At 40.2% G+C, this 14,854-nt stretch overlaps 1 protein-coding gene across 1 annotated transcript in view; it reads left to right on the forward strand.

Moving 5' to 3' along the window:
* The window catches only part of GATB (glutamyl-tRNA amidotransferase subunit B), a 43,304-nt gene that overhangs the window by 13,545 nt on the left and 14,905 nt on the right, over window positions 1-14,854 (forward strand). Inside the window, exons 3-9 of the mRNA XM_072334801.1 lie at window positions 1,628-1,741; window positions 4,615-4,813; window positions 5,718-5,840; window positions 8,980-9,093; window positions 10,026-10,110; window positions 10,475-10,519; window positions 12,544-12,733. Coding sequence (XP_072190902.1) covers window positions 1,628-1,741; window positions 4,615-4,813; window positions 5,718-5,840; window positions 8,980-9,093; window positions 10,026-10,110; window positions 10,475-10,519; window positions 12,544-12,733 — 870 coding nt within the window. The remainder of the gene's footprint in view (window positions 1-1,627; window positions 1,742-4,614; window positions 4,814-5,717; window positions 5,841-8,979; window positions 9,094-10,025; window positions 10,111-10,474; window positions 10,520-12,543; window positions 12,734-14,854) is intronic.

The following is a 14,854-nucleotide window of genomic DNA, read 5'->3' on the forward strand; positions in this document are numbered from 1 at the left end:
AAGAACTGTTATATGCTTTCTTATTATATCATTACTATTCTGTCTGAAAGCATCTGATTGCTGAAAGCAGGATCATCTATTGCGTGATGAGCTGCAGCTCTGATACTGAAACAGCAATATTTTGAAGTTACCTGTTTTGATTGCAGTCAGGACTAATTGCATTCATTGTGTCGCAGATCCGTTTCAAAGGGAGGTTGTTCTTTCTCTTATCTCTTTAAAAGACACATAGAGCAGATTTTAAATGTTTAATGAATAAAATATGTCCCAACAGGTAAGGTGTTGTAGTAAGCCATATATGGCTACACTGAGTGTCTGAGAGTTCCCTTGTTATGTGTCTTAAATGTTTAATTTGTCTGTATTAGCAAATTTTGAGCTTCTGTTGGATGAAGAGTTTCTCTTATTTCTCAGTGAAAGTTGTTTTATTTTGTACTGGAGGAGTAAAGCAAATTGATGGCTTTTTGAGGTGAACACCTGGGCGATGGAGAAAGTACAGTTGCTTAATCTGTTTTCAGAAACCAGTCCGGTAAATAGAAAAAGGAAATATTCTCAGAAACACTGAAAAAAAAATAGTATTTAAGCCTATTACTTCTTGGTTAGTGAGGTGAAATCAGGTAAATACCTTTACATAATGTGCCCCTTTAATAGTCACACTGGAAATTGCCTTCTTGGCAGCTCTACAGTGTAGAATGAAATGGGTAAACATTTGTTCCTGTTTCAAAATACTGTCAATGTGAGCGTGTCAGAGTTGCACTAAGGCAAACTCGGTCTTTTTTTCCCTCCTTTCTCCAGTTTCATCGATTTGATGTTAGTTAAACCAACTGTTAAATTAATGAGAGCACATTTGAAATAAGCTGTAATTATGAAACGTTGCTTGTCAGCGCTTTCTGGAGTGAAATTTTCCTTCTCCTCTGGATCCTGTGCCTGCTGAGGAGTTAGAGGGACGTCATAATGAGAACTGTGGATTCACTGTGAGAAACTGCATTCATCTGCCTTGTGAAACCCTTGCTGGGTCTTCAGCTCAAGTGGCATTTCTCAAGAACCTAATGCCATGGCCTCTGGGGTCCTAGAAACACACACATATACTTGTAGCCATGGAATATGTTGGTATCTCTTTGGTTCCGCTTTAGCAAAGCACATATGTGTTTCATTTTATCCTTATTGAGGAAATCTGTGTGTAAATACTCATGAAATCACTGTGACTTGGTGGTTACAGGTGTTCTGAGGTATTGGAATAAAATGGCAATGCAGTCCCCAATGCAGATCCACGGTTCTTCCAGTATGACGACAGCTAGTTGCAAGTCTTATTACTGTTTCTTATGATTTGCCTTTGTATTTTTGAGCGTGCAAGAGTACTATGCTGATTGTAAAAAGTAGCAAACCAGAACAGTGCACATCATCATACGTGGCATGCCAAAATGAAAATGGCATTTTTTCTATCTTAAAATTATGCAGATTTGTAGCTGCCACAGCTTTAATGATGAGCAGAACTACCCACTCAGGGAAAAGAAAGCACCGTGGTGTCTAAAGGCAAGCAAACAGTGAATATGTACTTCATATAAGGCAGTGTGTGGGAAACATTTGTTACATACTGAGTATCTGAGCAAAACCTTGTGTCTCGTTTCCCTAGGTTCTCAACAGGAGATGTGTAGAAGCAGCCGTGATGACAGGCCTGGCACTCAACTGCACTATAAACAAGAAATCCTTGTTTGACAGAAAACACTATTTCTATGCAGATCTGCCTGTAAGTATGCAGTGTAACCAGTCCCTTTACAGCTGTAGGAAAGGACAAGTCTGGAGTATGGGTGGTGACAGAGAATGAATGAAAAGATTCTTCTTCTGTTTTTCAGTCAGAGTTCTGCTCACCCCAACAGGATGCTGTGCTGTGCCCTGATGAATAGACAACTGTACCCTGGTGCTCACTGATTGAATATGATTGCTCTGATTACTGACTCCTTGCTTAGCTGCACGATTCCAGTGGCTTAACATAATTGAATTGGGAGCTGGAGCTGCTTTGCCCCTTAAGTTTTTTCCATCCCTGGTGTTTAGTACTAATTGTCTGTTAGGATAAAAGCAGTCTGATGATAGCCCTTCATTGACCGTGAATGTATAACAAACACAAGTTTCAGTGGCATAAACATCATGGTGTCTTTTTTTGTTTGTGCTTAAGGATCTGAAAATATTTAATTTCCCTTTAAAACTTGCTCGTCTGTTGTTCCAATAATGAAAAAGAAAAACGGCAACTGAGGGTTGGTTGGCAGCTTACGTATTTGTTAGAAAGTGTCACTGGAAATCAAATGTGATTTGCTGCATTTGGTGTAGGTGTAGAAACAGTCAAATAAAGAAGAAATTTTGTCATTGCAGCAGGGTACAGAAGTGTTTAATTCTAACTGTTCTTTTTCTATCAGCTTATTCTGATTGTTGAGAACCTGTCCAAGAGAGGAACACTAGTTTTGCTTTCTCTGTTTTGAGGCTGAAGATCTGTTGACTACATTAGAAGAAGAAAAATCTGCTTCTTTTCTATATTTGAGAAAGATCAGTTATGATAGTTTATCCTCTTTCTGGGTGAGGTATCCCAGACATCCACAGAAGCAGAATGGGAGATTTCTCAGGTCCCAAATAAACTTGTAGAGGTGCTGTATTATTAACCACATTGTTCTTCCTTCCACTCTTTGTTCTGGCATTAGAAACAATTTGAAGTTACACAAAAGACATTCAAATACACTTATTTCCCATCTTGGAAGGAAAATGATATTATAGTTGTCTATTTGAGATCGAGATTTTTGTTCTGTTTTCTTTCTTTCTGTTGTGAGTCTTAGCTTCCCTTTAGTGAAGTTCACGTAACTTCTCATTTTGTTTCTGGGGATGACTTTACTAATATTTGTGAGCCATTCAGAGAGGCTATTTTGTGCCCTCAGAGTTCTTTTATACTTCTTTAAGAAACATCACAGGTCTGTTTGCATGTCACCTTTGATTTTTCTGCTATTAATATGAAAGCAATCTCAAATAGTCTTACGATTTTTCCTGCTGTCCCTCTTTTACATACAAACTATAAGAGAAAGTTTTGCCATCTAAAAGAAGCATCTGTGTGTCTAAAGGAGAAGAGTAAGGTGGAAGAAAGTGTACAGTATCCTGTGGACAGCCATTGTCTGTGAACATTAATTATAGGAGCCTCTTGTTAAATAAGGATGGAAATTTGGTTAAGGAGATTCTGATTTTATTATCTTGGAACGTATAATTCTGGTTTTCTAGTGACTGACTTCTGCAGTTTAAAGCATTGGCAACAAACCACCTGACCTGCTTTTCACAGCGAAACAGTCTAGTCAGGAACTCTGTAATAAGATGCAGAGTTTAGGCTAATGAGCTGTATAGAGCTGATAAAATAAATCCTGTTCTTAGGGTCTTTTGACAATGGGATTATTGTTACTTGTGAAAATAGGGCTTGGGATAGGAACTGAGATTCTTGTTATTTATTGTCACTCAGCATTTCAGGCTTTAAAAATTCATTTTAATGAGAAGGCATAGGAGATGAGAAGAGCTGTGTGGTTAGTGTAGCCTGCACAGAGTCAACTATTCTATGTTTGGGATTCTTTTTGTGTTGATTATGGCTAGAAGGTCATGCACTTCATTGCGTGTATAAGTTGAGCTATTCACTGTGCCAGACCATTGTCCTCTATCCCAATGCACTGTCACCATCTCTAAATCTTAGGTTGAGCCCTTCCTCTTCGCAAAATATGCAAATGCTTCTCCCAGTTCATTGGCATCTGGCAGATTTCTTTTACTTCTCACTACTGGGAGCATAAGCAGGCTAGCAAGGACTAAGAGATGGGGATCCTGCCTCAACGCAGTAATTGATCCTTCTGTGTAATTGTACATCAGCACAGTGATTGCAATCCCTTGTTGGTGACAGCCCTGTCTCTGGCTAGCAGTTTCCTCTTTGCTTGGAGTCCCAGATATGAGGTAGCATTTGTTAGCTGTGTGCTTCACGTGGGGTTGTAGTGTTTAGCTTTTAAGTTGCTGCATTAATGAAATAGAGTTTTGTTTATTTTATTTATGTATTTATTTTCCCCACTGCCTCTCTCCCTTCCACTCCAATGAATAAGTTACTGAACTGGCGGAAAGGGTGATTCAGCCTAATAGGAAGATGAGCGATAGTCTTAGCTTGGGGATGGAGTTCACTCACTGTCTTCAGACAGAATTTAGTATGATCATAGAGCTACAAGTGTGGAAGAACCTCTTTTGGCCTATTTGCTACACTGAGGCAGTATCAGTGAAATTTATGTCATCGTTGGCAAGCATTATTGGCTATGTCTGTGTTAGTGTAGTATTGTATGCTTGCCTGTACTAGGGAGTGCTCTTATTTTTTTCTCAGATCTCAAGCTTCTCACAGCTAATCTGAATTCTAGTCCCATCTTCTAGTTTCCCTCCTTTCCAGCTAAGCAAAATAACATGTGAATTTGCCTGTTTGCATGTGTACCTCCCACTTATGTAGGTTACTGTAGAAAATGTTGCTATTTCAGTCTAATGTTCTTAGTCTATAGTACTTGCACGTGGTCATGCTGCTGCTTTCTATAAGGTGAATGCTTTATTGGAGTATAAAGTTGATTTTGTTGACAGGCTGGCTATCAAATCACTCAGCAAAGAGTTCCTATTGCGGTGAATGGGAGTCTGATATACAGTCTCTGCATAGATAACAAAATGAGCCAGATGGTGACCAAAACTGTGAGAATTAAACAAATTCAGTTGGAGCAAGACAGTGGAAAGAGTCTCCATGACGGTGCAAGGAGCCAGACTCTCGTTGATTTGAATAGAGCTGGTAAGCTTGGACCGTTCTCTTATTTTTGTCCTCCTTTCTATATTGAGAGTCTTTAAAAGTAAACAAATGACGGAAAACAAGTGAAAAATAAAAACAGCCAGTTATCTCTCTCCTTGAAAATGAAAACATGTTACAGTTGAAGCTGGGGAATGTTTGCATTTTTAATAGGCCTTTCCTTTTGCAGTTGGTTGATGACATTTTGCAAGAGCAAATGAGTAATCTGTTAGCTCAGGTTCCTTATGCCTGACAGTCACATAGAGCCGCTCAGCTATGTAAGCTCTTGCAACTGTAGGTGTTATTTTAAAAAGAAAGTGTCTCTTAGACCATAAATGAGTGAAGTTTGTGCATAGGAATAGCTGCTGGAATTTGTCAGACAGTTCTTTTAATTATTAGCTTTGAAAAAAAATATAGATTTTCTCTTTAAGCTTGGAAACTGTAAACAAAATGAACCAAGTCAATACAAAATAAAATGTCCATTGAAGTGAAGGGCTGTGGCTGCTCATGTTCTTTGAAAGAGATACTGAAACTAAAAACTACTACGTGTTTTTACAGTTCTGTCTGTTCCAGAATTAGTTTAAGATAAGTACATTTGAGTCTGCAATCAGATAGGCTTTTAATTGAAGCTCTCTCAGAGGAAAGCCGGAGAGGAATATTTATGCCTGTTCTGCATGTCAGTCAGAGGGTGGAGTGCTGTCTGCAGATTTTCTGCTTCTTTAAGAAAAGAGGAAAAGTTTTTATAGACATCTGTACTTGGGTCCGCTGTGACAGTCACTAAATAATACATTTGTTTAAATTTTGTTTTATTCTCTAAAAAGCCCAAGTGCTTTCATGTGTTTAGCCAGTTATACTCTAATATGCTGAGATCAAAAGCTGTTGTTGGAAATCTCTCGTCTTTCCCTGATAGGAGTCGGCCTCATGGAGGTTGTCATGGAGCCTGATATGTGCTGTGGGGAAGAAGCAGCTGCAGCAGTCAGAGAGCTTCAGCTTATTCTTCAGACACTTGGGAGCAGCCAGGCAATCATGGCAGGTACAGAGGGGGAAGGGCGTGTGCTTTTGTCACCTGTAATTCTCTGCATTTGTGGGGGTTCTGCAGCCTCTGGTTATTTTGCTCTGCAGTTGCTTATAACCCATAGCCTTTTCTAGCTGTTTTTAAAATCCTCCGAGCCTCCCCTAATGTCTGCCTTGCTTCAGAGGTGCTTATGGGCCTGCTTTCCTCTGCAGAGCTATGCAGTGTTAGATTTTATAGTAAAAATCTAGACAGGAAGGAATGTCCCCAGGGTTCTTGAGGTGTTTCTCCCTGCCTGTTCTCATGCTGCTTGCTACAGTGCTGCAGCACATAAGCTATGTGCTAAGGATTAGTTGCAGAACATGGAAGCCAGTTCCCTTAGCTCCCACAGAGTAGTAGGAGTATGGATCATCCTCTGAGTTGTCTGTCAAGTCTCGGATGGACATAAAATTGTTGTAAAAACGGTGAATTTATGATGGTGTATGTGAGGTGAAGTAAATGACAACTTATAGCAGATACCAGGGTTAATTTAAGCACTAACCAGATTTCAGCTTTTACCTCGCTTGGTAGTTTCACAGGCTCACTGTCCCTCCCCTAGGGAGAGGAACACCAGGGAGATCACTGATGGTCTGGGGAGGTTGAGCAGAAAGCTGTTTTGGCTCATGCTGTGCAAGTAGCTTGCAGATATCAGTCTCAGGCATTAGCAGCCAAGGTCCCCGGGCATCCCCAGCCATTCGTCTCCAGACATCTCTCTGATGTTCAGGATTTTCTCCACCTTTCTCTATCCAAGATCACTACCATCTTTCTGAGACCTCTTTATTTGGGGGATCCCTCATTTTGGCACCAACCCTTCTTTCTGGAACCCCTGACAAGCCTTTCCAGTCTAAATAGCAAATGTGCACAGCATGTGTTCAGCCTCCTGACTAAGGGTTCTGTCTCACGTCTCCTTTTTCTTAATTGGACGATTTGGGACATGCCATTTTTGCTTAGTTCCCACTGTTACCAAAATTTGCAACCAGCCCATGGTTACAGGTAGCAAACAGGCTTCTGCTCAATGTATTTTGGAAAGTGCAGCTTGGGGTGTTCATCTTCTCCCATGTTTATGTGCTGCCTGCTAGTGTTCACAGTGCAAGCTGGTTATTTATTTGGGCTTGTGACTGATGGCTTCACTGATCTGGCGGCAGAATCAGGTCACGGTTTAAATGATTGCATCTCCCAGAGAACTGAGTCAGAGTGATCTGTCCGCCAATGACTAACAAGACCCAAGAAGCATTAGCTAGTGATTAGTCTAACATAGGGGGAAATAATAATTAGTAGTCATTATATATGCTCATACAGTGCCTCACCTTGCCTACTTCTTTGTGATTCTTTTCTCACCGAAGTGTTACACGCATCAGAAAGGGGCACAGTTCTTCAAAGAAGAACTTCTTCAAAGATACGCATGTAAGCCATCATTCGTCACTTCTGAGTTTGTTCCAAATATTGCCATTGGAATTACACAGTGTTATCTGTCACTGCATTGAGATTTCTGACTTTAAGAGAGAGACTCCAGTGTTAGGAATGTTTTTTCCTGCAGTATAGTTACAGTTGGCCTTAAAAGTATTTGAATTATTTTTTCTTAGCGGCATTTTAAGGGCTTTCTACTGTGGTTTACCTCGCCAGAATAACTTGTTTTCAAATAAGGGTTTTACATGCTTGTATTTTAGCTGTGTTTTATTTGTGTGTTCAGCGAAGACAAGTGCCCGCTTTTATATGCTGTTAATTCAGTAGACAAATGAAAAGATGGCTACAGTGGAAAATGAAAAGAAGCTGGGCCTCAAGGAAAAGAAGCTTTTTAAAGGAGTATTTGGGGCCAGGCTCTCCTTTCATTTATACCTGATTAACTTCATTATTGCGTCTCACTGACACCCACATCCAAGTAGAAGCAGGTTGTGTTCTCAAGTAGAAGCAAGAACAGGACAAGTATGTTCCTAGTCTGTAGCAAGTACTCATTTTACTCCAAAGAGGAAGCATATGCAAAGCACTTCTCCTGGAAGAGATGCTGAGAAACCACTGTCCTTCATTTTTGTTTGGCAAAGACTCTTTGAAGACAGAAGAAATTAATCCAACCTACTTCTATGATGTGTATCACATGGTCTCCAGTCTTTTTTTTTCTTTGCTCAATAGAAGGATTCTGAGCCATAGAGTCTTTTCACAGGTTGAGCTACTTTGTGTTTTCTTTATTAGTGGAAATATCAAGTGTCATTTTCTTCTTACCAGCATTTGTAATTAAACACAAAGAGTAAAGCTACAAAAGTTCACTGTGCATATGGGAAGAAAGTATGTTTATTTATGATATGGCCTCTCCTGTTTGCTTGTTTGTTTGTCTTTTCCACCAGTTGAGTAACTGTGGCAAACTTTCTCTTCTTAGAAGAAATGGCTTTGGAGGGAGAAACCTTAGAAAGATAAAAGTCCTGTTTCCTTGAGGCTGAGTCATCAGAGATCTCTGAGGACATTAGTCCATTTTGAACTAGAAGTGTAGGATGTTTTTATATGGAACTTCGTGTTCAGTTTCAATGTTTTTGTCAGCCGGGGAAATCTGGAGAAGAGAAAAGGCTGCAATTTCTTGAAGGAGAAAAAGAAAACTACAAAAAAAAGATCCACAGCTTCTGACATTTAGTCCTTGGGCTATACATTTCCAAGGGCACCTTAGAAAAAACTGTTCAACGTAACTAAGTTTGTGCGGTCCAAGACGGAGTAGTACATATCCATCGAATTGCAGTTCCAGAAGGTATCTCTGTGCTGTTTTTAGAGAAACAGAAGCTCACAGAGCACTACTTTAAGATGCTTGTCTAATTCTGCCCTTTTTTTGAGGGCTGTGAATCAGAAGCTCTTTTTGCTACGCCCTGCACTGTGCCGTACAGTTTTCTCAGAGAAGAATGATGAACAGTAACATCAAAAATAAAAAGGTTGAATTCTCAGAAAATTTTGAATGACTGCAGGCAGAAGCTTGAAATGGAATCAAAAGAAAGCTACTATGAGCTGGTTGTTATTCGTTTCTCAAAGTATGGAAGCCTGCTATTAATGATCTGTACATAACATGACGTTTATTAATGCATGCTGGGGTTTTTACTCTTGTTTGCAGGGTGGACTATTTTGTTGATTAAGTTTTCTTTTACAGAGGGCCAGCTGAGAGTGGATGCCAATGTTTCTGTGCATCACCCTGGAGAGCCTTATGGAGTAAGAACCGAAGTTAAGAATATCAATAGCTTAAGATTCCTGACAAAAGCAATAGGTAAATGATAGTTACTTTGTTACTTGGGCATTGTGGATTGCCTGACCTACCTTGCAGGTGTGTGAGTTTTCAGTCCTGTCTGCTGATGGACTGTGGTTGGACTTGTAGTCTAGTTTCCAGTCCTATATCTGGCCTTTGCTGCTGCAGTTTGACTGAACTCCCTGACTGCACCCTGTACCCATTTCACCCCCTCACCTTGTCTGATCTGTAAATCCTGCTAGTAACACGTGCATCTGTCCATGCTGCTCAGACATGCAAGGGCACTTCTTGTGCTGTGGTGGTCCTTGGCTCCAGGCTTGTCCCACCTCTTGGAGCAGCCCAGATCTTTCTGCTCCCTGACAGAAGAGATCTTAATTTGGAGTACTCTGGAAATAGAAATTACATTAGTCTGTAGTTTTAACTTTTATCCCTCTACCTGTAAGAAGAACAAAGCAAATGATTCAGGGTTTAGTACGTTTGGCTCTGAGATACATTAGCAGCAGCTCTTTGTCCTTCAGTGTAGATGATTGTTTTCCACCGTATACAGTAAATTGTATGTGTGAAGTTCAGATGCAGCTTGGGTGTGAGCAAGGAGGGATGATCATTACATCTCCAAAATATAACTGGCAAGGAGAATGTGAGAATTCTCGTCCCAAATACTCCACTGAGAGAAAGAAGGTCACTAGGAATGTATGGCTTGGCTGCAGTGCCTGGGAGAAAAAGCTTTCTATTTTAAGGAAAGAAGATGAGGAAAACATGCAGAGAAAGAAACAGTGCTGGAGAGAAAGACAGTGAGAAATAGTTCTGCCTGCATCTACTGCTGTTGATTTTATTAAGGTTAAAACAACTAACTTTTCCATTATTGCACAGCAGTGGAAAATGAAATAGTGGAGTGTACAAAAGCTAATAGTGCAGCATACTAAGCTTATTCTTTTTTCTCATGTTTCTGCCAGACTATGAAATACAGAGGCAAATTAAAGAACTTGAAAATGGAGGAACAGTTCTGAATGAAACAAGAGCCTTTGATTCTAAGCTTGGGTGAGTTCTTATTTTGGAGAAATATCAGTAATAACAGCTTTACAGAGCTAGCGATGCCTAGTGACCTGATCGGGGGAGATAACTTGATATCACTCAACTTCTGTCTTCTAAAGCTAATGTTCACAAGCACGCTCTCTTCAATGGTAGAAACTTATTCTTGAAGTTGAGGCTTTTTACAACAGTTTGTGTGCTACCTCAAGCAGCATCTGGGTGAAAATGACTGCCCTTTAACATACATGCTTTCTTTGAAGTGGCTTTAAGGCACTCTCCTGATCTTAATGAGGCAAGGCTTGTTTTACCTTTTTGCTGGGAATCCAATGGGGTACCACTCCTCACATCTCTCATCTGTTTTGTTTTATTTTAGGTGCACTGTACCAATGAGAGACAAAGAGGGAAAGCAAGATTATCGGTATTTTTTATTTTATTTTATTTTTTTAAGTTATCTTTTCAAGAACTGGAAACTTGTTACACTGACTACACTTATATATTATATTTAATAAGCTCGTTCAGCATAATGCGTGTGGAAGTTGAACTTACAGTGGAAAGAGACCTGTCAGAATCAGTACAAGTCTGAGAAGCTCTCATCTAGATCCCATAGCCTCTATTGGGTTTAGCAGCGATGAGACACAAAAACCTTTTCCAAGAACTAATCTGGAGTAGTTTAGCTCAAATTGGGTAATTTTGCTTCGTGGCCAGTGCACGTATATTGTTAAGAATGCCTGAAGTTCAATGTGAGAATATTCTGAGATGATCACTGCTCCTGCTTTAGATATGTACTGAGAGAAATTATTCTCACATAGCAGGCCCTGCCTCTTCATGTTTAAAGTCTGTTATCATACACACTGTTTGAAAATCCTAACATCAGTGTTCTTAAGCAGATGTGTACCTTAAGATCTATGAAGACCTAATGAAGTTGTTACCCAGCTAAATACTTACTGCCTTCCACTGATGTGAGATGGCAGCCATCACAGTTTGCTTGTTGAAGATTGGTGTGCACAGTCTGTAATCTGCTCTCAGGAAAGTCATACGTACACAGCCATACACAGCCAGCCAAGGAAGATCTGTCTGGAGGGCAAGAGAATAAGGCATAACTGTCAGAAGCAGTGCTGCTGGGAATAAATGTTGGGTCAGTGCTGCAAAACAGCAGCATAAATGCTGTGTGCTCTTGTGCAAGAGGTAATCAAAGTAGTGTCTGGATGGGATGGGGCATAAGAGTGCAGCTCGGTGACTGTTGAGGTCCCTGAGCTTCTCTCTATTGCTCTTTGCATGCCTCCATCATCCTGTATGCTGAGCAACTTAGTCGTTTCCTGGCTTTTCATCTCAGGTTCAATTTTCCTGTTTCTCCCAGAGGTCACTTCCCAGTTGGGGAATTGCAGCTCTGCAGAACTTTGTGAGCCTCTTAGTTCTGTGTTCCTGTTACTTGTACATATACCCTTACTGAAGCAGAGCAAGGATTTTGAAAACATTACACAAACTCTATGTTTAAATCTGCTTTTCCAAATAGCATTTGCAGAAACACAGCAGAAAAGACGGTGATCGTTTTATGAATTCCTTAATTGTGGTAGTTGCTGACTTATTTCACAAGGCTAGTTTGAACAAATGCAAAAGAAAACTCAAGCAAACCCAGGTAAAACTGGCGAGCCCAAAATACTTCAAATGAAGGCCAGAGGTTATTACTAGTGCTAAGATTATGATTAGTATTAAACTGTTTTCTCAGATTTTTTGTAAATTACTGCTTGCACACCATGCATTAGACTTAAGATCTCTGTTTAGACAGACTTGAGATAAAAATTATAGAGAGTGCCTCGTGTCCCTTGTCATGAAATTTTTGAGCCCTTCATTTGATCATGTGAAAGTGAGGTTTCTGCTTCAGCTGCAAAGTTATTGCAGTGGTCTGAATTGGCCTTGTCTTTAAGCGAGCCTTTTGTTCTGTGGTGACACCCTGATGAGTGCAGTAACTTTGCTTTTAGCGCAGCATGGGATTTCATCAAGGTTTTTAAGTCAGCATGGAAAAGGTCACAGCCTGCCCAAATCACTCCTGGCGGCTGGCTTTCAATCTGGGTTTCTCCCTGCCAGTCCACTCCCTGTTTTTATCTAGATCTACAATTCATGCTCGATGCCAAAAGCAATAGGTTGTTTCCATAACTATTGTTTTTACTGCTATTCTTAATGTAATTAATCTTTTTCTATCATTGACTCTGACAAATAATTGCAAATACTTAAGAAATCAGGGGAGAGAATAGGGATTTTACAACAGCTGATGAACTGATCTCTTACTGCTTACCACTGACATACCATCATGAATTTTTAATCTTTTGTTACAGATAACAATGTAACTTCTAAGTCAGCATAAACCTATCGTATGTATTTTCTTCCTTCTTGTTTAGCTTTTTGACTGACGGTATTTCTAAAGAAGTTTTTCTTCATCTTTAGGTTTATGCCAGAACCAAACCTTCCCCCATTGATTCTATATGATGCTAAATCTTTGCCAGCTAATGTGAACCATCAGCAAGTGGTAAATATCGATTGGATTCATGAGAGACTTCCTGACCTTCCCAGTGTGAAGAGAGCAAAGCTTGTTGAACTGTATGGGATTCTTCCTGAACACAGCTTCACCTTAGTGGTAGGTCTATTGATCAAGTACTAAAATAAACATAGCAACTCCAGAAGTTGCACTGTATTCAAAACCACTTACGGATGTTGTTATTAACCAGCTATCAGTTCTCATGATTTTTTTTATTTGGAAATATGTCCAGTTTGTTGCCTACTTTTATACCCTGAAGCCTTATGCACATATTAATGGGAAGAAGAGAAACCCTACGCCGTGTGCCTAGAAAAAGCATTTCTCATGCAAGGTGCAGTCAGATAACTATTACTTAATATCGATCTCGTCTGTCTACACATGGACGAACTAGTGACTGACTGCAGCAAATATATAACTTCCTGCTGACAAATCCTTGCCTGAAAGTGCTTATTCTTCTTATCTTTGGGTTTGGGTTTGGTACAAGGCTGGGCACGTTGTCGTTATTTAACAAATTAATAGACATACTTTCCTGACTGCAGAAGGAAAACCCATATTCCAAATCTCTTAGCTTCACGTGCCTTCATTGATCTGGTCTCCATTTTATTTTATTTTTGGGAAAAAAAAACATCAAACTCATTAACAGGTAATTACACAGAATGGCTGTACAGTATTAGTTTTGACCTCACAGTGCAGTTTACCCAGGACAGATTGAAAAGAGAGGATCCAGGAAAAAAAAAAGGATATGGCAAATGTGAGTGTAAATAAGGAAATGGCAGCAAAATCTCGTAACTTTCAAAATTATTCTAAGGACTGCAGGCATCTTAAATACAAACTGAATTATCTTGGCTCCCCAGCGATAACTGGGCGGTCTTAAGCCACCCAAGCTTAGTAGACATTTCAGATAGCCAGTGGAGCTAGGGTGGTGTCCTGCTTTGGTTACCTCTGTGATTAGTGGAGATAGAAGGAAAAGGGCTTCTTCATTTTGAGATTCCAAGTGGAACCATAAGTGCTTCAAATTGTCCTCTGGAGGAGTTCCTTTACTTTGACTGCAAATGCAGGTAGAGCAGTGCACCTAACTTAACTACCTCATATCCCTCCTTTGTGTGTCTTGTAATGTGCACACTGTGTGTATTTTCACATTTGTACAGAAGCTGGTTCTACAGGAAAGAAAAAAAAAAAGGTTCTTTCTTCTGAATGAAGCTGTTAGGAAAACTGCTTTTGTGCCAGCGTGCTGTTTTAGTGAGTTATGCATCTTCTGTACGGTGGGCAGGCGTGTTGTAAGTATTATTGGAGTCATGAGGCTGCAGTGATAGCACTGAGGTGCCAGTGGTATCTTACCTTTCCATTTCATTGTGTAAGTTACACAATGTAATCTAGCAGACAGTATTCCTGTCCACATGTGAGTTCTTTCACATGGACACGTTTCTCACAAATTAAATGCAGCTTTGAAGAGCAGATAGGAAAAAAAGAATGCAGAACCTGGCTTTTTTTCTGCCTCCTTTTAGTTCTTCCCTCCTGAGGTTGGTTGACTTTGGCCAGTGGCTGAGGTTCTTTGCTCATTCTTCCCACCAGTGAGATGAAGGAGAGAATAAGAGCAGCAGAAGCAAGAGAATTTGTGGGTTGAGATACAGACAGCACTTACTAAGTGTGAGAAGGAGGAAGGAAAAAAAAACACAAGTGATGCAAAGGCCACCGCTCATCACATCCCACAAGGAGCCTGATGCCCAGCCAGTCTCTAACTACATCTGCCCTCAGTTTTTCTTGCTGAGTACAACATTGTAAGACATGAAGTATCTCCTTACTCAATTTGGATTTGCTGTTCTTCTAAACCAACCCTGGCCTCTTCGCTGTGGGAGTAGAGTGGGAAAAAGAAAAAGCCTTTATGCTCTGCAAGTTCTGCTCAGCAGCAGTCAAAACACTGATGTTATCAGCACTGTCTTGGTCACAAATTCAAAACACAGTACCCTATGGCCTGCTATGAAGAAAATTAACTTCATCCCAGCCGCGCTCAATACACCCTCTTCTTTCACTTGGCATCGACCTACTGCTTAGCCTGCTTCAATCTTGACAGTATCGACGGCTTCTGCTGCATGGTTTCTGTCATCATCATGAACTAGCTCTGTGTATTTGCCTCATCAGTTTCCATTTCCTTCCAAGAGCTCTCTGAAATCCTCTAGTGCCTTTGCTTTTTGTCTGTTAACTTCTTCCTTTCTGCAGCAT

The sequence above is a fragment of the Excalfactoria chinensis genome, chromosome 4 (genome assembly GCF_039878825.1).
Source record: "Excalfactoria chinensis isolate bCotChi1 chromosome 4, bCotChi1.hap2, whole genome shotgun sequence".
Classification (NCBI taxonomy): Eukaryota; Metazoa; Chordata; class Aves; order Galliformes; family Phasianidae; genus Excalfactoria; species Excalfactoria chinensis.